This window comes from Vidua macroura, chromosome 15 (assembly GCF_024509145.1).
Source record: "Vidua macroura isolate BioBank_ID:100142 chromosome 15, ASM2450914v1, whole genome shotgun sequence".
Lineage (NCBI taxonomy): Eukaryota > Metazoa > Chordata > Aves > Passeriformes > Viduidae > Vidua > Vidua macroura.
The window spans coordinates 11,874,105-11,897,368 of NC_071585.1; the positions used below are offsets into that span (position 1 = coordinate 11,874,105).

The 23,264-nt window shown below is 40.4% G+C and overlaps 1 protein-coding gene across 3 annotated transcripts in view; it reads right to left on the reverse strand.

Moving 5' to 3' along the window:
• Window positions 1-23,264, reverse strand: part of ADAMTS2 (ADAM metallopeptidase with thrombospondin type 1 motif 2) — a 222,915-nt gene that overhangs the window by 173,700 nt on the left and 25,951 nt on the right. For 2 of the 3 annotated variants that reach the window (XM_053990729.1, XM_053990727.1), the window contains exon 1: window positions 208-606. The exons of the other annotated variant lie outside the window; for it this stretch is intronic. In XM_053990729.1, the coding sequence (XP_053846704.1) occupies window positions 208-295 (88 nt within the window). In that variant the 5' untranslated portion in view covers window positions 296-606. Of the gene's footprint in view, window positions 1-207; window positions 607-23,264 lie in introns of those variants that run through there. 3 annotated transcript variants of the gene reach the window in all.

A 23,264-nucleotide genomic window follows, 5' to 3' on the forward strand; every position in this document is an offset into this window, starting at 1 on the left:
CCCCGCCGGCGGCTGCCCGGTCCCCGTCCCCGCCCGCCGCTTGCAGGAAACAACTGGCAACCCGGCAAAAGTAGCCGCAGAAGAAGTTCAAGGGGAGCCGAAAGCCGCGGGGCGGCGAGCCGCTACTTGGGACGGGCGGGCTGCGGGCACCGGCCGGCGGCGGCGGGGCAAGGCGAGCAGCCCCGAAGCGTCCCGGCGGAGACCTACCTCTGTCCCCGGGGCGCCGCAGGGCGCCGGCGGGCAGGGCGAGCGCGCAGCAGAGCAGGACGCAGGCGATGCCCGCGGGAGGGTCCATCGCGGCGGCCCCGGCCCGACGCGGGGGCCGGCGCCCGGGCTGCCCGCAGCCGGGGCGGGCCAGGCGGCAGCCCCGCTCCGCGCTGCTCCGCGCCGCTCAGCGCTGCCCCGCGCCCCGCCGCCCGCGCATTCGCCCAGCCGCAGCCGCAGCGGCAGTGGCGGCCGCGCTCCCGGCTCGCAGCGAAGCAGAGACACCAGGAGGCGGCGGGGGTATAGTACTGGAAGCACAGGGCGTGCGGAGTGAAGTCAGGCTGATTGACAGAGGCGCTGCCACACGGCGCAGCCCGGCCGCGGGGAGCGGGGACGGGCCGCGGGCAGCGGGGACGGGACCGCCCGCCCCGCCGGGCAGCCCCCGCGCCGCCCCCGCCGCGCTCCGGGCAGCCCCGGCCGGCAGCGCCCGCCCCGCGCCGCGCCCCGCGCCGGGACGGGCCCGCCGGCGGCGACGGGAGTTGGCAGAACGCGTGTGGAGGAGAAAAGGAACGCCCCGCGCCGGGCTCGGGAGCCCCCGGGCGCTGGGGCAGCGTCCCGCTACCGGGGCCCGCGGGGTGCGCCGTCCCGGCTGTGCATCCATATGGAAACGACCCGAGACAGACGAGGCTGACAAACTTAAGGCACCTCGGCATGAGTTGTGTTGCAGTCTGTGTTTCCAGTTGACAGCAGGGACCCAAATGGAAAAAGTGCCACCAGCAGAGGCAAATCACGGTCAGAGATCTTGATCTGATCCAATAAATTACTCTAAGCAGCCATTTCACAGGAAAAATTGTTAGGGCTATTTGCCAACAAGACTGAAATTGCTTCCTGCAATCTTATATGAAATATCTGCAACTGGAGAGATAGACCCTGAAAGTCTTTAGGAATACTATAAATACAATATAGAAGAAGGATTTTTAAATAATTAAAAAATCAAGAGTGGCCTTTATGGTAAAAAACAAGTTATATTTGTTCCCATATGGCCAGGATAAATGCCATACTGCTTATTCCCTTCAAATAATGTATATATTTACTCAGCTTTTACATTACTGCGATCATCTGCTGTTTTAACCACTTTACTCTTTAACCTTGCAGAATCCTATTAGCCCTTCTTGTGCTCCTGCTGGCCCTGCCAGCCCACAGCCTTACCTACCCCAGGCTGACTCTCACTGTATCTGCATGAGTTAGACCTCTCTGGAAAGCTGCAGGCAATGGCTTCCTGCAGGAAGCTGGTTGTCTGCCAAAGAATTTTCCTGGGTATCCTTGATTATTCTTGCTCCTTTATGACTAAGGGTCCAGCTATTACCTTCCACCCCTCTATTATGGATACAGATGAAGGGTATAGAAGAAAAATAACAGCAAGCCAGACCTGCCCCCTGCCCATGAAGAGGTCTTATGGACCCCAGCCCTGATCAGTTATGGCAGTATATGATTTCTGCTTGCTTGGTTTGATATTCTGGTTTGGCTTTCCCATTTTTCAGGTTAAGGATAAAAAGGGAAAGATTATTCTGAATGATGAGGTTGATTGATGAGGTAGATCATAGATCAACTTGTACATTGCATTCAAACATCCCTCTTCTTATCTTTTCAAATGACCCCTATTAGGAATTGCTGTCTGCACCAGGCTCTGCACCAGGCTTCTCCCAGTTCTTCCTTTTGGTTTGTTTTTTATATTGGTGCGCTTTTTTTTTTTTTTTTTTTTTTTTTTTGTTTTTTGTTTGTTTGGTTTGGGTTTGGGTTTGGGTCCATATTGAGCAGCTTCTCTTACTTAAAATCACATATGCTTTCATCAGTACACAGCTGGTAAAATTCCAACTTCATTTTTATTGGACTTGTATTTTAAGATGATGATGTGGCTTTTTTATGTTTCATCCATCCCATCCTGCTCAAATTGAAATAACTTCTGCACATAAACTTGAAAGGGAGAGGGGTTGGCCCTCTACATTTGAAATCAAAGTTCTTATTTGTATATGATTCATCAAAAAAAAAAAGAAAAAAAAAGAGACAGAGTAGCTTATACAAATACAAAACAACCCAGCCATTATTTCTACTAATTAAGATGGATTTTTACTCTTAAAAATACTGGAGGTTAGAAAATATGCTTTAATATGGATAACAGCTGTACTGCAGAGTAATGATGTCAACAAAAAGAATCAGTAATTGCCTTCATGCAGTTTATTTCTATGGAGAAACCAAGTTCTATGTGCACATGTTGTTACCTTATCACATGGAGACAAAAGCTCCAGGGCTTGGGGGGACTGTTTTACAATCTCCTTTAAAATTTAAAAAAAAAACCTAAGCTGAGAACCAGTGTCAAACAATAGAGCCAGATCTGCAGTTGGTAAAAACTGTGCTTCCACTGCACTCGCTGGAATAAATCCTGATCACCACTGAAGGCAGTGAGAGTTTTGCCATTGACTTCAGCAGAGCCAAGATTTTCTGCAGTAGATTCTCAGTGAGATTTAGACCAACTGAGGATGTGCCACATGGCACAGCAATGGGCCCGTTATCCTTCCACAGGAAAAATGGATGCATGTTTGACCCTGAGGAGGTGGTCCAAAGCATGCCAACCATCACAGAGCCCAGAGGAGTGAAATTCAAGAAGAGTCCATACATCCCTGCCATTACACCACTGTAGCAGAGAAATTCAGGGAAATATCCTCCTCAAAACAAATTTTCCATTTCCTAAACCAGTCTTCTTGTCACAGACAGATGAGGTTGTGGCCTGGGTTTCCTTAGTGGGGCATTGCCATGGCTGTCTCTCTTCTATGCATTTTACAATCAACTTGAAAAAAGTCAGTGTGGAATGTATGGACTGCTGCATTAATTATAGTCCACAACCCTCTAAATTAATTGGTGCAAATGAAGTCACACCATATTTATTTAACTGGAATGAAGGGAGAAGGACTAGATACTGCAACTGTGCTTGGATAGTTCAATCTGTGAGTATGGCTGTGCTCTGCCAACCATGACTACAGTCATACAGATGTTTGCCTTCACTGGATACAGGCATACAGAAAGGAGAAAATGATGCTCTGTGTGTCCTGAATGAATGCCCACACTGAAGGAAAGGTGTTCTAGGAGCTGAAATACCTGAATTAGTTTCAAAGTAGCCAGCAGAGGTATGAACAGCCCTGTAACTGAACTGATATGGGCTCAGCACAGACTGTGGAGTATTTATTGGCTTTACAGATTTTCTAATCCACACCAAGTTTGTGCTGTCTGTTCCTGTTCCAGCTAGGGTGCATCTGCATAAACTGCAGCCAGACCTTCCCTTGGAGATGTTCTCACCACACTTAATTTTGCTTAGGAAAATGAATAGATCCTAAGCTTAATCACCAGTACTGCTCTGAAGGTGTTTTAAACACCTATAACTGCACATTGCAATGAGAAATTTACTGTATCTGGAATTTCTAAGATCTCTTGCTGTTTTCAAGGGAAAATCACTATTTTCCTTTTATTAGTGGGGCTGTGAGGGGAGATGCTGGACTGCAGCACTTTGCATTCTGCAAAGAGCACACCAACACCTAAGCAGGTAACTTTGAGCCTGCTTATGGCTCAAAGCAGTCCAAGCTCTCAGGTGGGAGGTTCCTCAAAAGGGGACTTCTCATTCCTGACCTCCTGATGGGGAAGATGGTACCTGTCTGCACAAGGACTGCATTTTGCCTGTGTTTCTCATGCAGATGATTGTCTTTGCTCTCACCCTTGACTGCCATGCACACTTTGTGGCTATGCAATGTTATAAAGCTTAATAAAAAGAAAGAAAAATTAGAACAGTGTGCCAGTTCATTTCCTTCACACTTGACATTTCCAGGCTTCATATTGTTTGAACCCTTGTGCCATTATGTGGCACTATGATGTACTACCTAGGAAAAAAAGGATGCTTTTAATGCTGATTTTGAAGCAGTGCATGCTAAAGAGCAGTAATTAAAATTGGAACAATCCTAACTTCCCCCCCTTTACTGTAGTAAGGTAACAAAACAATCTATCACACAAAAAAATAGAACAATGGAACTATTAATAACTTATCAAATTATTCAGCTCTTGCTAATAATTTCACTTCCACTTCTTTTTTAAGAAAGTGCCAAAAAGTATTCTAAGATAAGTGAAGTGAAAATGAACCATATTAAAGCAGTAATACCCAGGCCAGTCCCTTGGATTCTTGGAGTAAGAAATCAGGTAGTATTACAGAAGATATTGACATCTTTAACTAATAAAATCCTGCCTTCAACAGAAAACTACTGACTGAAGGTATAAAAGCAGGACATCCCCTCTGCCTGTTCATCCTGAGCTTTCTGAGAACCAGCTCCTAAGCCCTTCCCAGGCATGCTTAGTGTGCCCAGGCTCCTCAGGAGACTTGGTGATTCTGCTGAGCCAGGAGCAGCATGAGACTTACCCCAGGATTTCAGGGGCTTTACTTAGAAAAACTTGGGCAGTTTTACATTCTGAAGCCTGTCACTGTTGGACAGGGGGACTTAGCTCTCACTTCAGCTGTCGAAGATTCAAGTGTCCATTCTACCAAGACAGAACAGAGCAGCAATTCCTCCCAGCCCTGATCCTGGTGTCACTGCTGGGACACCTGCAGCCTGGATCAGTACAAAGGTCCTGCTGCCTGCAATTCTCTGAGGCCAAGAAATTAATCTGTAAGATGCTGCTCACACAGGGACCAGCTGTGGGTACCTTCTCGGGTCTGTGCTCGCTGATAACACAGGCTCAAATTCCTTCTGTGCTGGGCCAGAGCTGCTGCCTGACCACAGCTTTGCACCTGAACTGTCCACACACACAGGTTTGCACTCAGATCCAGGGAAGGAAGTAACAGAACTGCAGGGATGGATCCAAGTTTCCTTCAGCATCTTCACTATTTGGTTCAGTCACTTTGTCCTGATTTTGTGGCCCATGGTAGATGTTCCATCTCAATTCCTCTTTATGCAAAATTTCATTGTTACCACTTCTTCCACTAATCATCTGTATTTACCAGCTAGTTGCCTTTTGATAAATATTATGATCTCTCCCCTATGTTTTCACCTTGATTCTTTCTGTTCAGATTTATTGCCTCACTATTAATATTCCAGCCATGTGATTTATCCCAGCATGTTCCCGGAATACTTGCCTTCTCTATATAAATATTTGAATGATACTAATTTCAACTAATTAGTACTGGGACATTTGATTTCCCTCTTGAAGAATTCTCATTTGCTACTAACCAGTTCTTTTCCAGTATAAGAGACACCTATTTTGAGGGGAGAGAATAGAGGCAACTGAATTAACCAAACACTTTTTCAATACTGTTCTACCCTTCTTCATATTGTTCATGTCAATCTGATGCCAAAATAACTCTCCTAGGTCAGAAATCTCAAAAACATCAAGTACACAGGCAGTGACAATAAAGCATTCCTATCCTGCCTATCAACATGCTTCCAACCTTACAGAAAGACAGGCCTTATTTAACATCTTATTATGCCACAAATTGGGACAAGTCACTAGGTTCAGATTTGTGGAAGATCTTGGAAATATAATAAAGTTTGATGACCCTCAGATCTGTCACTTCCCCTGTCAGCTCTACCTATAAAGGAAGTTTAGGCCCCAAACAAGGGTTTGGGATTTTTTCCCAGTGCATCTAGCCATATATAATTTTCCCTGAAAAACATTTAGCAAGTTTGGCTGAAATATATTGGCTGTGTGCACCATGACTTTTTAAAAAGAGAAGGATCAACATCTTCCAGAAGGAACATTTCTGGAGGAAAAACATGTTTCTAGTCAACATACTAACTTATTTTTGAGAAACAATTTTGATGGATCAGTTTCAACCAACCATACGTACAAATTTTCTGCTAGAAAGAAATCACTTCAGAAGCATTTCAGCCATGCAGATTTCTTCACTCTCCAGAAAAACCACACCACTCATTCTCACTGGTTCACCCACTGCTTATATTAATCGGTCACTTGTTCAGTTTAAGCATTGTTTTAGTGAGTAAAGATACACACAAAGAGTATATATTAAGAAACAAAGCAAAAGTATTCCTAATAACTAGTAGCAAATACCTCTGAAATATTTACTAATAAATCGAAGTACAACCAAAACGCAAGACTTCCTAAAACAGAGAAATTTTGAAAATTAAGACTTATCAAGATCTTCACATTCAATTCCCTTTTCGAATAAAACAAATTTTACTTTCTGGTTGCCTGCTTCACAGCTACAACTCTGATGATAGGGCATCTTAGTAATTTATGTCTTCACTAAAAACAAATACCCATTTGAAATAGACTGGAACATTTTCCAGTTTCAGAATCATTATTTGTGTATTTGTATTGAAGTAATGCCTAGAAGGCCCAGCTGAGACTGAGGTCTATTGAGTTAGTAAGACAGTGAAGAAAGTGACCCCCCTAAGTACAAAATTCAATATAGCAGTTTAGTGAAACAAGTACAAAAATAAGGATTTCCATCCCAAAATCCTAACAGTTTGGATAATATTTTAAAAAATCATCTCTGCAGTCGTTATAGGCACACTTTTCAAATAGTATTTATTCTTTACATTTACAAACAGTTTATCTGAATAATTTTATCCTTTAACAACAGAAGTCTTAGGCTAATTCCCTTCTCACCGCCTACTCCATCTCCTCAAGAGATGCCGCGCGTTTGCAACTTACCCTTTTTTTTATTTTTTTTCCCCCTTAATCATGCTTGCTGGGAGCCATAAAGCTGAAAGGGAGAAAACCGTAAATAATTGCATCTTCAGAGATGAGTTTAAGCTTTAAGCAGTGGCAGAAATACTGAATTCATATGCTCCACCACACTTCATCAGAGAAGGCCTTACAAATTAGGGTAAGGAAAACTTACTACTACCCAGGACCCTATATTTTAAGAGGTTTTTCATCAGTCACAGAAATGATAGACTTTCTGTAGCTGCTCTTTCAGTATATAAGTAAGACAGAAGGAAAAGCACAGCAGATTACTGGGATCTTATCCAATATGGAATATCTGCAGCCTCAAGTCAAACAAGCTCAGAAGGTTCATGGAATTTGACTCAGTGAGAACTGCCAACTCAGGGGGAAGGTCACAATCACAGTGCCTGAAGGATAAAGGAAAACAATTCTCAGGCTGTTGGGAAATTGGAAGCTTTTGGGAATGTGCATTTTCTACCTTAAAAAAGGAGAGTTATGTTAAGATTGTGAATTTTGCACTTCCTCTAGCACCAGTCTCTAAGCCTGCCAAATGATGTGGCACTGCACATGGAAGCTCTGCCTAATCCTTCACTCATTCACATGAGGAAATGAGGGCAGGAATTCTTTAGGAACATTTAAAAGCAAGCCACTTGTATCATTTGTCACTAAGAAAAATTTGAGAAAAGGACTAAGAATAGAATAATTTCTATTCACCTTTATCATGCAGGAATTGAATCCCATCCCTGTCTTCTACTTAATCCCTGAACAGGACTTACTTGAGTGTGAGCTGGCACTCCTAAGAGTGAGCTGCAAATTGTGTCACACTAACATCAAAGGAAAATAGCATGGAAAATCTCTAGTAAGCCCAGGGCTATTATTGAAACACATGCAGTAAAACAACCAAATGTTTCTGGCTGTTCTTCAGCTTATTCTCCAAATGACATGTCAGGGTCCAGCCTAATATGAAGAGCTTTAACTTGGGTAAGCCTGCTCTATGTTACACAAAAAGAATTATTGCTTCAGAAAGTCCAGTTTAGGGGAGATAATAGAGCAAGCCCACAGAAATGGAAATTTAAGGAAACACATTCAGAAAGCACAATAAGAAATAATTTTCACCTGAAAATTCAAAGCTGCAGAGAGCTGGCTTGGTGCAATAAGTGCAAATCACACATTAGGCATTTCAGTGCCTCAAGGCAACAATGGGAGAATCTTGATGTTTCTAATGACCTTCTTCATTTTATAAATGTAATAAAATCACTTTCAAATGGATATCTTATGTTTAGCAAATTTATAACTGGCTTTTGCTCCACTTTCAACCAATGGTTGACAAGTAGACTGCAGCGCTCAGTCCATGACCTGAAAGCTTGTTAGCAGCCTTCCTTGTTCTTTGGTCCTTTGTATTGATTTCAGAGTATCACAGTGAGTATCTTATGATTGTTCCTGTCCTTTATAGACATATAAATCAAGAGTAAATTCACTGAACTAAGAGCTGTGACCCTCATGTGAAATGGATGTTAATACAATCAGGATCACCTACTGACAATGTGGTTTTGAATCATTTCAGCCTGCTGTGCTTACAGCATCCATGCCTCTAACTTGTAGTTTTGGGCAATTATTTAAGGTGCATTTCATATTCAGACAGCAAAGAACCCCTAAACACAGAAGCAGGTGAAAAACATGAAGTATATCTGCTAAATGTGATGCCCTACAATTTATTTCCTCAGGCATCATGGGGCAGTCTGGGGGGTTTTGGGCTGTTTGAGTTTCAGACTAGGTAACCAACTGCAGTGGAGTATTTTATTGATCTGTTTTTATGCTCACAATAATGATTCTACATAAGGGATACTGCATCAATGATCAAAGTGCATGTGCTTTGCATTCCCTGACAACTATTTCCACCTGAAATGACTTCTGGATTCTGTCTTCTTTAGGCACTGCTGTACATAGATTGCTGAACTTCAAAAGCAGTCTATGTATCTTGTCTATGTCGAAGATGAGTTCTTTAAAAGCAGAAACAGCTCTAGTTTCTGATCTGTGTTCATGAGTGCAAGGCCTTTCATTTCTCCAAAGCATTTGTGGAAACAGCATGATGGACCTGCAGGACTCCCTGCAGCTTTCTCCAGCTCGAAGGCGTGTTGTGCTTGAGTGGACAGAGCCCTCAGACACCAGAATTAACTGTGCCTTTTCCTTTGCATATTTGCTTCCAGCATTCCCATTTGCAAATATTGAAGATAGTGGCACTCAGTTCTGCCAGGGCAATGCCTGAGTACAAACAAGATCAAACTCTTCCAGTGAAAGAGTAGGTAAAATTACATCAGCCTCCTAATTACAACTGATGCAATTCTTTATAGAACATGTCTACTTAATGTTTTACAGTTCAGTAAAACTGTAAGATGCCCATCTTCATTAGGTGGCGTATTACAAAAGGATTTCAGTAGGGCTAATTTACAACTAGTCTGTCTACACTGAGCTTTGGGCATGTTCTGTAGAGACTGAGAACATAATTTCCATTATAGGGAGTACAGAGTAACACAGGTGCTGCTTAAACTTGGTCAATTCTCATCACTGGTCAAACTGAAGACACCAGTATAGACCTGTACATTCATTAGACTCCCTCAGTTCTCAAGACTCCAGGCTTCTGGCCCTATCTGGAAACATTCCACTCACTACACAAGAGAATTAAGTAGTTTTTAAATCAAACCTACACAGGCTCGTAATCCATCAGGCAACTTCACGGCGTATACACATCTGCATAATCCTCCTGAAGTTGCATAACTCTCCAGCTGTCCTCATAAAAGGGATTTCATTCTGTGCCTGGCAGGTTTTGCAAGAAGTACATGTTCTGTACAATATGCATGTACCGATGTGTGTGATTCTGGGGGAGATTCTTAAAACTGATCAGTTTTTCATCTCTGTACCTTCCCTTTGTAAAACCTGCCTTCCCTGTGGCTGTGTACAAACAAATACAGATGCAAAAACTAAGGAACACTACTTTGGTTCTAAAAGTGACTCCAGTTAAATATTTTAACAAAAGTCAAATTTTCTTCTGAATTGTATCATCTCTTAGAAATATGCTTGAAATATTCTATAGAAACATCATACTTATCATGTCAGTAGTTAAATAATTTATCATTATGGTAATCGGGGGGTTCTCATATACATATAGAGTGCTGAAGTGTATGTAGGATCTCTCAAGACATAGCTCTGACTGTAAATTATGCTGATTATGAAATAAGTTATATCAAGAGCAAAAGGGGAAATGCAGCTGGAGCACAATTGGTAAACAAATTTAGAAAAAATCCTTGTCCACAAGGAAAAGGAATCTCTTCCTAGAGAGTTTCAAATACCACTTCCATGACTACTTCAACCCTTCACTCTAAATGATTATTCAAACATTATTTGCTACTGAATATATGTGTATCAAAATATGAGCAATTCCAGTTTTGAGGACAAGGGAAAAGCAGTTGTTTTTTTTAGTGTCTTCAAGAAATCTGCTGTACTCTTCCTCCAGCTGGCCTTGTATTTTAACTAGTACCTCTCATGTTCCATGGGAGAAGAAAGAAAAGCAAATGTTTTTATGACCAGTCTAAGTATTTCTAAAATGCTGGTTTTTTCCAAGGTTATCCAAGTTTATAAGACAAAGAATTGTTTTATTCATTTCTGAGTTTCTTTAGAAATTTCTCTATTCCAACATTACCCCCATCTTACTGATGGTGTTCCATCTGGCTTCAGTCTTAATTGCAATTTCAGCTCAGCCATTCCTGTGATATCATAAAAACTTGAAGCTTCTCATAAACCTGATAGTCTCCTATATTTAACTAAATAATGCAAGCAGGAGAGCAAAAGGGAAATAATCTTCTAAACAGAATTTCAGTCTTATGGAAACAAAAGGGTGGGCAAGTTCTTAAAACTTCTGCCCTCAAACTGAAGGGAGAAGTGAAGGACAACCTGAGCTACTCATGACCAGTGTTACCACACAAACTGATATTTCCATTACTCTGATTTTTTACTAAACCAAATAATTCTCAAAGCTCTCAGAGGCTATTAAATTACTAGATTTGAATTTTGCAGTTCAACCTCTTACAACTTTAATATCATTACAACAATATCAGTATAAGAGAGGATTAATGTACAGATTCCCAAAGAAAATGTGGCATTGGTGACTGCAGTGGATTAAGAGCCTTGATTATAAGTAATTATTTAATGTGAAGCAGATTCAAACAAGACCAGAACATATTGTGGTAAATCCTATTAAATACAGTCAATGACTCACTCTTTTGTAAATATCTTACTATTTACATAAACAAGACAGGATAAACATGGTAAGAAAATGACTGACAGGGAGTACGGGTACAACTTGCCTAAAATCATACAATAGGTCAGCTAAAAAAATCAAGAATAAACACGTCTCAATGGACCATGTAATCATTACCTCAGAACATAATCTAACATCACCATAATGAATCTGCATTACACTTGAATAAACATTTGTTCACTCTTACAAGGTTTGGTAATTTGATACATCAGAACAGTGAAAGAACATGCAACTTACGTTAAACATCTGCATTCAATCCTTTCTTAGATATTACATCACATTAGATATTGATCAAAGAGTATGTTAAATGATTAAAGAAATGAAAAAGGGAAAACGTACACAAAAGAAAAAAAAGTATTGATTCTTGTTTCAAGGTCAACCATGTGCATGTCTTCACTCTAATAGGGCTAATTATGAAAGAAAATCATTGGTCTCTGCTGTTATAATCATTAAATGCTGCTTAAACAAAATGCTACTTATGTCACAATGAAAATAAACTATTTTGCTTAGTTTTACATTTCAATTATCTCAAAATAACTAAATATTACCCTTCATGTGCCAATGCTCCTGCATATAACATGGTGTTTCTCTTTGAAACAGAGGTGAAGCTGAGCTCCATGGACCTGCACTCAGAACCTACAGGATTTCACATCTGCTGAATCGAGTTTCCAAGGCAAAGGCTCTCCTCATCTCATTCAACAGGCTTCTGAATCCACAGTTTCAGTCTTCTTCCTAGGAACTCTCTCTAGCTGTGCAGTGATTAATATCTTTCCATTCCTGACATGACATTTTAAATTGTTTGAACTGAGGGACAAGAGAGATTGTTATTGTAACCAATCTACAGATATTGAGACCTCTCACATCCATCCTGTGTGGCTGCTTGGAACATCCTGGCAACAGCTGCAATAGAAGGCAGGATAATACCAATGGAAAAAAAGCCCTGCATATTTATTTTGAAAATAAGGCATCAAGGGAAATTAAAATTGAGATGAAAGTTCAGCAATCAATTTGGGTTTCAATACAAGATTGTTTGAAGGCTCATCCACTTTTTACTCTGCAGGCTGATCTTACATCTGCCCATTTTCTCTCTGTGCAAAGTTACAGCTGTGGAGACAAAGACACAGCTCACTGTGAGCAGCAGCCCAGGGTGTGCACTGCTCTCCAAAAGAACTGGAAGAAAATGCTGTGGGTTTGGTTTTTTTTTTCTTTTAAATTAAGACAGAGGAGCAGACATTTCCGACTGAGACACAGCAGATGGCTGCCAGAAAATGGTAAAGAATTCAGGAAGATGAAGGGCGAGGCAGCCTGTGGGCTTTGGAAAAGAGACAATAACCCACAAGCAGTTAAAGTGCACTGTATGTGTGGAACAGAAAGGTTTGGAGTGGTAAAAGTGTGCAGGACTCTGTCTCCATGCCCTTTGGTCCTGCTGCAGTCAGCTTCCCCTTGCAAATTCAGTTCTCAACCCAAGCACTGCATGGCAGCAATAATTCAGCATTCTACGTATGACGAGGAAATGTGTCTGTAAGTGCTCTGCTCTGGCCTCCTTGGCCTCTTTTCAATACAACTGTAACTGGAGCTGTATTTCCTGGGAAAGGTGGCCTTATTCTGGTACAGCAGTTCTGCAAATACTTTTCTGAATATTGCAAACAGTTAGCATTGGAAGGGTTTAGACAATTCCACAGGAAACCCATCTAGCTGTGGAGCTTAAGAAACATTTTATTAGCAGAACTAACAACCTTTATAATAATAATAGGCAAAGTCACTATTTCCATTCATTTATGTCAGGAGGTGTTGATACAGATGCTTTCTTTTGGAATATATGTTATTGTAATGATCACATTTCAGGAGGCTGGGAGAGGAATTTTTTCTCTAACTATATAAAAAATTCTTGAGCTATCCCCAATAAAAGCCCTTTTAGCTTCTTATTCTGTTCTGCATCTGTGTACATGAAGCCTCAAAATAAAGTGCAATGAGATGGAGCAGCACAGGATGGCACATAACAGGTCAAAAGGAAATTGTTTGCTCATGGCTGGGGTTCAGTGTGTTGTCATTAGAAGGTGTCCCCTTCTGGGGACTTTTTTGGCACTGGTTTCTGGGAGTGCAGAGCACCTACATGGGGAGATTGATTTTCAGCTTCGCTCAGCTCCCGTTTCAGGGGCTCAGGAGAAAAGCCACATTTCCTGAGAGTCCAGCACTGCAATGTTCTCAGGCTCTCCAAGGCAATGGCAAGCTGCTTCATAACCCAATTCCTTCTCATCAGAACATGACAAATCCAGGCTTTGCTGTCTGACTGCACCCCCAAAACAACCCTTTCCAATAAAAATACCCATTCAATGCATTTGATTGTATGAAAAGTCATTTCCTCCCTAATCCATTTGAATATCTGAGGTGATTACCTCCAAATTAGGCAGAAATGCTATGAATGCAAAATACAAAATTCAACAGCTCTGTGAGCTGTTTATTAAACAAGTCCCAAACTTACACCAAATGCAAAGAATAGTTACTGGAGCTGGGGGAATTCTGCACTTATGAAAATAAAGACATGAGGTTTCATAGTCTTCTGCATGGATTGCAAGGCCACATCAACTTCTGTTATTCCATGTAAGATAATTTTGTATATCTCTTTCAGAAACACACACAAATAAGAAGGTCTTCTATACATTTTCTGAGAGTAATTTAGTATCTGAAACTATATCCTATGGTCAGTCAGCTCTTTGAGGGCACTGTATGACTGCAGTGATCCTCTTCAGGGTGCATGGCCCTGCATGAGACAGATTAAAGGCAACTCAGCAGAGCACCTGTTTTTACATATTAACTGGAGAAAGTTCTACTGTAGCTCAAGAGAGACACAAACATGGGTGAAGAATTAAAAAAAGGCATTGTCACCAGCAATTGTTAGCAGTGGCATTCAGCTGAGTACTGATTCTTCAGTATCTGTATTGGCCCTACTGCAATATTGACAGAAAAAAATGCTTATAGAGTCTCTACATAGTTGAAAGCTATTGTAAAAATGATGATACTGGGAAGGTTGCTAGATATCCTCTAATACAGAACATCCCACATTATAATCCCAAATCCTTAGTAAAAGCAAAGAGAAGATTAATTTCCCCATATTTTCTCACCTGCAGGCATCTGCTCAGGGCCACCAGCAGCAGGAAAAAGCTGTTCAGCAAGTCTGTGTTGCTGCAGGCTGGGGAAACAAGAGCTGGGGGCACACAGCTCTCAGCAGCTACCTGGAATAACAGGGGAGAACTTGCACAAAGACCCTCTGGCCTATCGCTCGCTATTGTAGGAACAGGCTGGAGCTGCACTCCTGCTTTTATTGTCATCTTGATTAACTCTATACACCAGTCAAAGTAACTTGTTCCAACTGTTTTTTTCCAAAACAACTCATATTCTCTGCCACACAAAAACCTAAATTGTTAACAAATGGTTGAGGGCTCAGTCACAACAAAAACAAAATTGTGAGGCGGAAATAACAATAACACAAACAGAGCCCCATGCAGTTCTTGCTGGGGTAAATTATTCCTGCAGAGACATGGAATTGTAACCCAGGGGTATGCAGTGACTTTATTATTTGGCTCAGTGATCTCTCACTAAGTATTACTCCTGGTATTTATTAGCAACAATGCCCTCTAATTGGTGGTTACAGACAGAGGGAGTGGGGTAGTGCTTTTCCTGGGGAGCTCTACCTTAAAAGCACAAGCTTCTCCTGTTCAGTATAAAGCCTGGAATGTGCACAGTAATTGCTTATCTCGTTCACAACATATGGTTGCTGGTGAGCACTTCCCAACAGCTGGCATGATCAACTTGTGGCAAAAGATTTTAAATCAGCCCTGCCCGTGTTTCAAATACTTGTGTGCTCTTACTTCTCAAAAGATGCCATTTGCATCATCCACGCTGAGGCACAGCCAAGCATCAAACAAAAAAAGGCTGGGAATAAACACACTGACAATATGAGATTAGCTGCCATTCTGTTCACCTACAGAACAGATGTTCAGCTTCCTAGTCACCTAAAATCATCCTCCAGGAGTGCACAGTTTATATCGAGCTGCCTGTGTCTAAAACATTGCCTGTACAGTGGAATCGTGGACATATTCAAATGGTTCACAACACACAAGACAGCAATTGTTTCTTTTGTATTACTGTGATTAGGAAAGGAATTGTTGAAAAGTATATTGAATTGCTGAGGTTTTTAATGATAAGGGACAAAAACAAATGGCCAGAATGAAGTATATAGTAGTAGTGAAAAAAATCATTCTGAAGCAAATGCAGTTGATGCAAAAATACTGAATATACCAGCTATAAATGAATTTTCAAAGTACAATACCTTGTGAGGCTCAGATGCCCTGGAAAACATTATCTTTCAATTCACCAAGGTTTTGTTTTAAGTTACACAGTGACTATGGCATCTGAACTTTTTTACTGTCCATATACAATTTTAAATTATAGGGAATTATTAAATATACAATATTTTAGAATTGTCTATTGTGCTCCGATTAAAGAAACAATTTTTAAATACAGTCTAACTATAATGTGATGAATTGGAATTAATTTTTGTAAATTTTAATCTGAGATCAAGTACAACTGTAATCTCTTTTGACCATTTCACAGACAAGTAATACCTTAGAATCAAAGCCAAACAAACATATGCCATTTTAAACATGCAAGAAAACCTTCTAGCTTCTGTTTCAAAACCCCACATTTCCTTCACATTTTTACTTGAGCACTTATTATCCTTTATCTCCTACAGCCACTAGAAACACATTGAGGTAACAAGCACACAAGCAGCACAAAAACCTATGGAATAAGAAATCAGAAATAAAATGGTCTGGGTTTCTTTCAAGCCTGTCCTGATGCTGATGCAGATTTGGTCCATGGGAAACATTGTGTCTCCCATGGCTTCCTGCACCTGAGTTTGGTCAGTTCCTATCCCTCAACCTTCTTTCCCTTTAGATTGTCCTCATTACCTTTTATCTGAACATTACCTCTGCCATTTATTGGGCTGAGGATAGGACTGAATTCTGGAAGGCCATGGTCACCTTCCATGTGCTGAGTGAGGGCTTTGGGACTGCCCAGTTTGTGCTACTCGGTCTGCAGGAGTTACACTGTCCTGACTCTTAATAATTTTTGTTGCTTGTCTGTAAATTCCTTTCACATTTCTGCTATTGAGTTGGCCAGAACTGAAGTTATCAATTCCTCCAGAAATGTCAGCTTGCAGTTCTCCAGCTTGAATCTCATTTAGCTTCCTGCACATATTTTTTGAGCTCTTTAGATCCCTTTTTATTATTTCTCCTTGCTTGCTTATTCTTGCAACACCTGTCAGTTTAGAGTATGATTGTACCATTAGAAAGCAGGGTAGGTGCAGAGCAAAGCCCCAGGGAAACTCCAAGCAATATTGGGTCTTAAACTTTTGGAAATTTACCCAGGGCAGAGAGGAAACATTGGGAACAAGTGCCTAAAACGATGTACCTGCAGATGCAGGGCACACAATGCTGCTTTGGAACAAGAGAGAGTCTGTTGCCATCATTTTATCTGAAGTAGCTGCTGCTGGCTGAGTGTGGTTTTACCTGGGCATGAGGGATCCAAAGGCCCTTCATAACCCAGGGAATGCATCTTCCAAGCATTGGCATTTGCCCATAACATAGTTGTGCCCCTGCATCCTCCCACTGATTTCTCTGTGGGGAGCACTGAAGTACAAGACAGCTCCTTGAAGCCATAACTCAAGCATAACTGGTTTGTTCATTTTGGAGTTTTTTTTGCATTGTAGACATTAAAACATGTATTTGGGGATATTTAAGACTACAAAATGGAACAGCCTGTAAGTTTGGTACTGATATTAAGAATTTTAGTATTATTTAACTTTGAAATGGAAGCACAGGGATTAAAAGTTTGGGAGATTTTGTTCACACTGGATACATTCCTTTTACTTTGTGAATTTTTATCTGGAGCCTGATGTTCAGTTCTTCCATGACATTTTCCACAGAATTAACTATTCTCCTTATGCCATATTATTTCCCAAGGCAGATCCCAGGGTGATTATAATACTGATAGCTACCTCCAGGGAGCACTGGGGTTCAATACATGGGACTAACTGGGTACTTCATCTAACCAGCTGCGAGCACAGGCCACCTGGGCAAGGACATTTCTTTACCCTTGAGGAAAGTCAGACAGTTTAAAACAGGAATATTAGCTCTCTCTGAAGAGAGGTGGCTTTTCAGTGGCAATCCATGCTACTGCCTTGAACAAATATCTCCCAGTTTACATTTATCTCTTTTATTCAGATAATGAACATTTGGGGGTTTTTTGCTACTTTTCTGTGTCTTACTAATCCCACAGAAATATGAGTTACTGAATCAGTTTTCTAATCTATTGTAATTTCTTCTGCTGTCTCTTCAGTAGTAAAATTTTAGGTTCCTAAAAATAAAACTTCAGTGTAGGAATTTGCTGGGAGTAATTCCTGTTAGAAACTTTTTTGGAAACATGTAATTGTGAGGGACAAGCCTGTGCCCTGCCCTCCTCCTGCCCTGCAATGAGCACTCGGGGCCACTCCTTTGCTCTTCACACTGTCTGTAATTATGGGCTGAGTAAATTGTCAAAGATGTCAATGCATTGACAATAATAAGCTTAGAATCAGTCTATCAAAAACTAATGCCCCTTTCAATGACAAAATAGAGGAAATTTTATATATTAATTATATAATTTCCTTGTCAGAGTCCTCATTCAAAAATAGAGCATTTAAGGAATAGCTTTAAAAAGCTCTGATTGTTCATGGTTTGGTTTTTTTTCACAGTTTGGATAACAGTTTTATAAATAAATTATGTGACTGATCACTTAACTGAATCACCTACCCTAATTACAGTACATGGTGTAGAATACTATACTGTACATTAAGGTGGTTAAAAGAGCTCAATTCCTAAAATGATCCATCTGTCGTAAATGTATATACTTATGTATTAGAATCAATACCTTTGTAGCATTAAAGAGGGTTCCCTGAGGTTTCCCCCATTATGTCTATTCATTAATTAACTATGTTAATTACATTTACTTCAAAATGAATCATTCTCTAATCAGTATTAACAACAGAATGAAGAACAGCTATTTAATAGACAAGGCCTTTACATTTAATTGATTTTTAAACTGACTTCACAAAGTGACATTTAGTTCTTAAAAATTATTCACTCTTTTCTCTTCTGTTTGAATAGTGAGTGTGGCAGATAAAGCAAGTGCTCCAAAACACATTGAGTAAAAACCTATCTAAGGACTTTGTCTCTTCTTCCTTCAGCCTCACTTTCCTTTAGAGGTAAGAACTCCCCTATTTCCAATGGCTCTTCATTTTAGGCAACTATCTAACATTGAACTGCAGTAGAATGGACACCCAGTGTAGTCAACTGAGTCTGGAGAGAGCAATTCAGAGCATCCTCACTACCTAACTCTGTTCACTGTATACTGCCCTGATTATGTGCATACTCAGAGGTCCTATTGCAGGCAGCTGAATTAAATATCTAAATTTGGATGGTATGAGTAGGTTAACTTTAGTGTCTTGCTTTTGCCATAAAGGAAGCTGAGGGAGACATGGATTTCACTGTAAAATTGGGGTCTTCATAAAACCAGAAAAGCTCAGCAATATATGGCTGGAAAAGTATGGCTTAATTCAAAGGAAATACGATGTTTAGGAGAGTAAGGAGAGCTGATTTAAATCCCTGTTCTGCCACAGACTTCCCCTGTGACCTTAGGCACGTCGCTCGGGGCAAGGTTTTTATGGGCATCTGGACATCCGACTCCAGGGGATTTTAAATAACTAACTTTGCAAATTTAGCCATTGAGCACTATGCTTTAATTTTCCATTTGCAAAATGTAGACAGTGTTATTTCCTCTTTCACCTTCTACCTACAACAGTTTCCAGGTGGAATTCTCTGCTAAAAGAATAATGTAAGGCTGAGAGACTATGAACCATGGTAAAAAAATTCCTCTGCTTACAAATAGTCTCTAAAAGATGAGGAATTTCTCTAACCTATTTGTTTTTTTAGGTTCTGGGGACAATTCTTTTGATTGCCTATAGCTGAATACTGTAATATTCTTCGCAAGTGTTTCCTGTCTCCATCTGAAAAGGACAGCAGCCATCACTAAAGCACTCAGGTAAAGTTACATACTAATTGTTTCAATTCCCAAAATAGAGTGCCAATACCTGCAATTCTAATACCTATCTATTTAAATTTAAAATTTAGCTTTCAAGACCTGCCAGCTAACCTGAGTGTGAGCCTCACACCAAGGTTTTCCCTTACCGAGGGCAACTCCAGGCTCCAGCACTACTGCCTCTCTCCCAGTCTCTGCTCCCGTGTTTATCTGCCAGCCAGGTTTGTGTCCAGCACCACAGGGCACGGGGACAGGGGGGACACACAGCAGTGAACCTGGCACTGCAGCTCCTAGTGGAAGAATTGCTTTAAATTTCTTTCTTCTTTTGGTGCTGGACGGCACCAAAAGGTTGTACCACAGCATTACATCTTCTCATGTGTCACGAAAATTTCTGATATGCTTCTCTTGACATGGCTCAAGGCTGGACTGTTCCAGAAGCCAAAGCAAACTCAGAGGTTTTCCATTAATTCTTGCCTATGCTGCTTTGATTCACTTTCTGCAGACATTTTGCCAATAAAGAGTAACACAAGCCAGATTTCTTCCTGCCATGTTCTGTAACGAGCAGATGACTTGTGGATATGTCATTCAGCTGGATTTTCACCTGGAAGAAAGCAGCACTCTGCCTACACTGAAGTGACTTGCTACTAGCTTTAATTGGCACGTCCTTCCTTTTGCATCATTCTGTGCTCATAGGCATGTCTTGACTGCATCTGATGGAATATATTTAAAATGTATTAGCATTTCCAACATGCTGAAAGTTTGAAATGCATATGCTGGGCATCACTCCAAATACATATGACCCCAAAAGGTTTCATGAATTTTGGACATGAACTTGTTTTGCAGTTATTCTTAGTGTATGGAGGGTTGGAATGAGAGTACCTACACCGGCTGAGCTGTAGTCAGATTTGTGATGTGCCAGGGGATCATAGAAACTCTACATCACAAGCAAAGCTTGGAAACTAGAATGACTTCAAGTAAATGTATGTAAAATAACACTTTATTCACTAAGTTATTTGTCATCAACGCTTGCAGAAATTAAACAGCTAGAATCTAATGTATTTTAGCAAGTCGCTACATTATAGTGAGCAGTACCTTGCCCTTTGAAGAGTCCTATTGATTTTACTTCAGAGTAAGGTTGGCAGAATGAGGACTGAGCAACTTTGGATGGCCAGTGATTCCTTTCTTAATTTATATTCAGTGGGTCAGGTTTAACAACTAATTTTTTTAAAGAAAAAATTACATTTGGTATTCAAATGTAAATGTCCTCAGTGCATTTAATCTGGACATTTCTCACTGTGATTTCCCACTTGTGACTTCTTTTGGAAGATGTTAATCCTACTCCATCAATGGCAAAAGTTCATTGGTTTCCATGGGGCAGGGTTTTGCCCTTATTCTCTGGGTGTTATTACCTATTAGAGTCATCTTTGGCATATTTCATTATTTCTCTGCCCCAGACTTCATTAATTAAATATTTCCTTCTAATAAAGCTCTGCAGTATAAAACACAGCATGATTCCAAGGCACAAGTCTCCTTTTCCATGTTTAACTTCTTGGCAGCACTCTCCTCACTTTCATTTTTGTTTTAATTCCAAATCTATTTAGGCTATGATCCTTGCTTTATTATATAGTCAGTTGTACCTCCAATATTACCTAAAACTGTACCTAGAAGTATACTCTTTGTAATTTGATGCACATATTAATTAGGGAAACTATTTTACAGCAGTTTCAGTGTCATATCTTTGATTTCCAGTATTAATTGCATGGTTCGAAGTACAGCTCTTATATATTACTATATTTTTACATGTTGGCATAAATACTGTCTCAGATCATCTGACTGTAGCCATAAGCTACAGCAGCCAGATTACCCCCTACTAACTCTTCATCCTCAGAAGACAAAAAACAACAGCCTGCTCCTTGACAGCACATGAAGGAAGTTGTGCTATATTTAAATTGCTCTAACATATTCCTTCCCATGTGAAGGTCCTTAGCTCTTTTTCTGTAATCTCCACCACTGAAAGAAGGAACTTTTCATTTCCCATTATGTGAGTACTAAAAAAAACCAGATTTCTGTAACATCCTAGGTCAGTTTGTCCTTTGGAAGACAAAAAGCTTTTTATCTTTGGAATGGATATCTAAAATTAAAGTTCATACTTCCTACGGTTCCCTGCCGGTTTTATTCCAAATCAAGTAAGAAATTTATTGACTTCTAGGTTTAACATTCTCCCTGTAGATCCTACATTAGCTGGGGGCATGAGAGGAAAACTCAGCTGGCCCTAATCCAAAAATGTTATTTTTTCATTTTGTTGGGTTCTGTCATTGAGGAATATGGGCTAAAGGTTTCCCTTGGTGTCCAGCTTGTAGAGAACAAAAACCCTACAGCCTTACACAGGGTCTTTTAGTCTTTTAGGCAAATTTATCTAAATTTTTTCATTCTGGACAACGTGATGTAGTTCACACCAAGATGCCAGCCATCATGTACACATTTATTCTAAGTAAAAATTCTTGTCATTTTTATCTCCTACTATCTCCTTTTTAAAAAGGTTTTCTCCATCAGGATGAACATGATGCACCAACACTATGCCCTGCTCTGGAAAACATAAATAGTTTCCAATATGCTTTCTGTCCCTCTTCTTTATCTTCCTGTTATTTTTTTATTTATGCATCTGTAGACCTCTATGCATAGTAGCATCTGTAAACCTCTGTCTGGAATGATAGTCATGGCATTTTCTTGACAGTCCTCTAATTAAAAACTGAGATACTTCACTCAAGTTATTCTGTACCTTTTTGGCATGTTTGGGGCTTTTTGGTTCTTCTGCTACCGCACAGTCCACTAAATGGGTACATCTTTACCCAAAATAATCAGAGAAAATATAAAATCACTATTTAGATAGTTCTCTTGCTCTTGAAATATGTATAACATTTTCTCCCCTAACATTCTGCTGGTAATGTAACATTTTACTTGAAATCACACCTCATTGTGCTTTGACCACACCATAACTTCCCAACGACAGCACCTCCTTCCTCAACCTATGCAAAGACTGCTACAACGGGCACATGTTAACATAAAACCAAGGACATCTTGTTCAGACTGAAAGGGAGCACCACCATTTCCACATTTCCACATGCTGCTTCCACCTGCCATGTTTTACTTCTGCCTCTCCCTCTCAGTTTCCCAGCAACAGCACGTTCACTCCATCCCCCAGTCAATAACAGCACTGAGCCCAGCGAGGAATTGCTTCACATGCTTCAACCAAAAGTCTTGACAACAGAGGAGCTATTGAAGTGACAACTATCACTTATAAAACAACAACCACTTGCAGAAGACTCCATGTTCCAAAGCTTTGCTGCCACAAATGACCTCCTGTCTTTGTGTGTGTGTGCTAAGCATATTTGACAGTTTAATGCCATATAATTATACCAGGGATCAAGTTGATCCATGACTATTTTTACAGAAAGCATCATAGCAGAGGCAGTCACACTCAGGTATAACTGGATTTTGCCCCTGGATGAAAATTAAATAAATGAAATAATTTTTAATCACATTTTCTAAATGTCTCTTAGAATAGGTTTTTACTGCCTGCTTTTCCAAAATGCAGTATAACACAGCTGAGTTTTCTACATTTTATGTTCTATTATATTCCTTTTCAGCTAGGACACCTGGTTCTGCAGACACTTTTCATTGCTTCAATTCTGGGCAAACCAACATCTGGGAAATCTGAAGAACTGTTGCAAAATTCTACTTCCCTGCTGACATCTCCAGCCATAACAATGGAAAGTTACATAAAAAGAAATAAATTTTCCATAAGAAAAATATAAGGATTTAAGTAGTTGGTTCAGAACCTAGCATCCAGAAGAACTGACCTGAAATGGTCAGTGAAATATTTCAG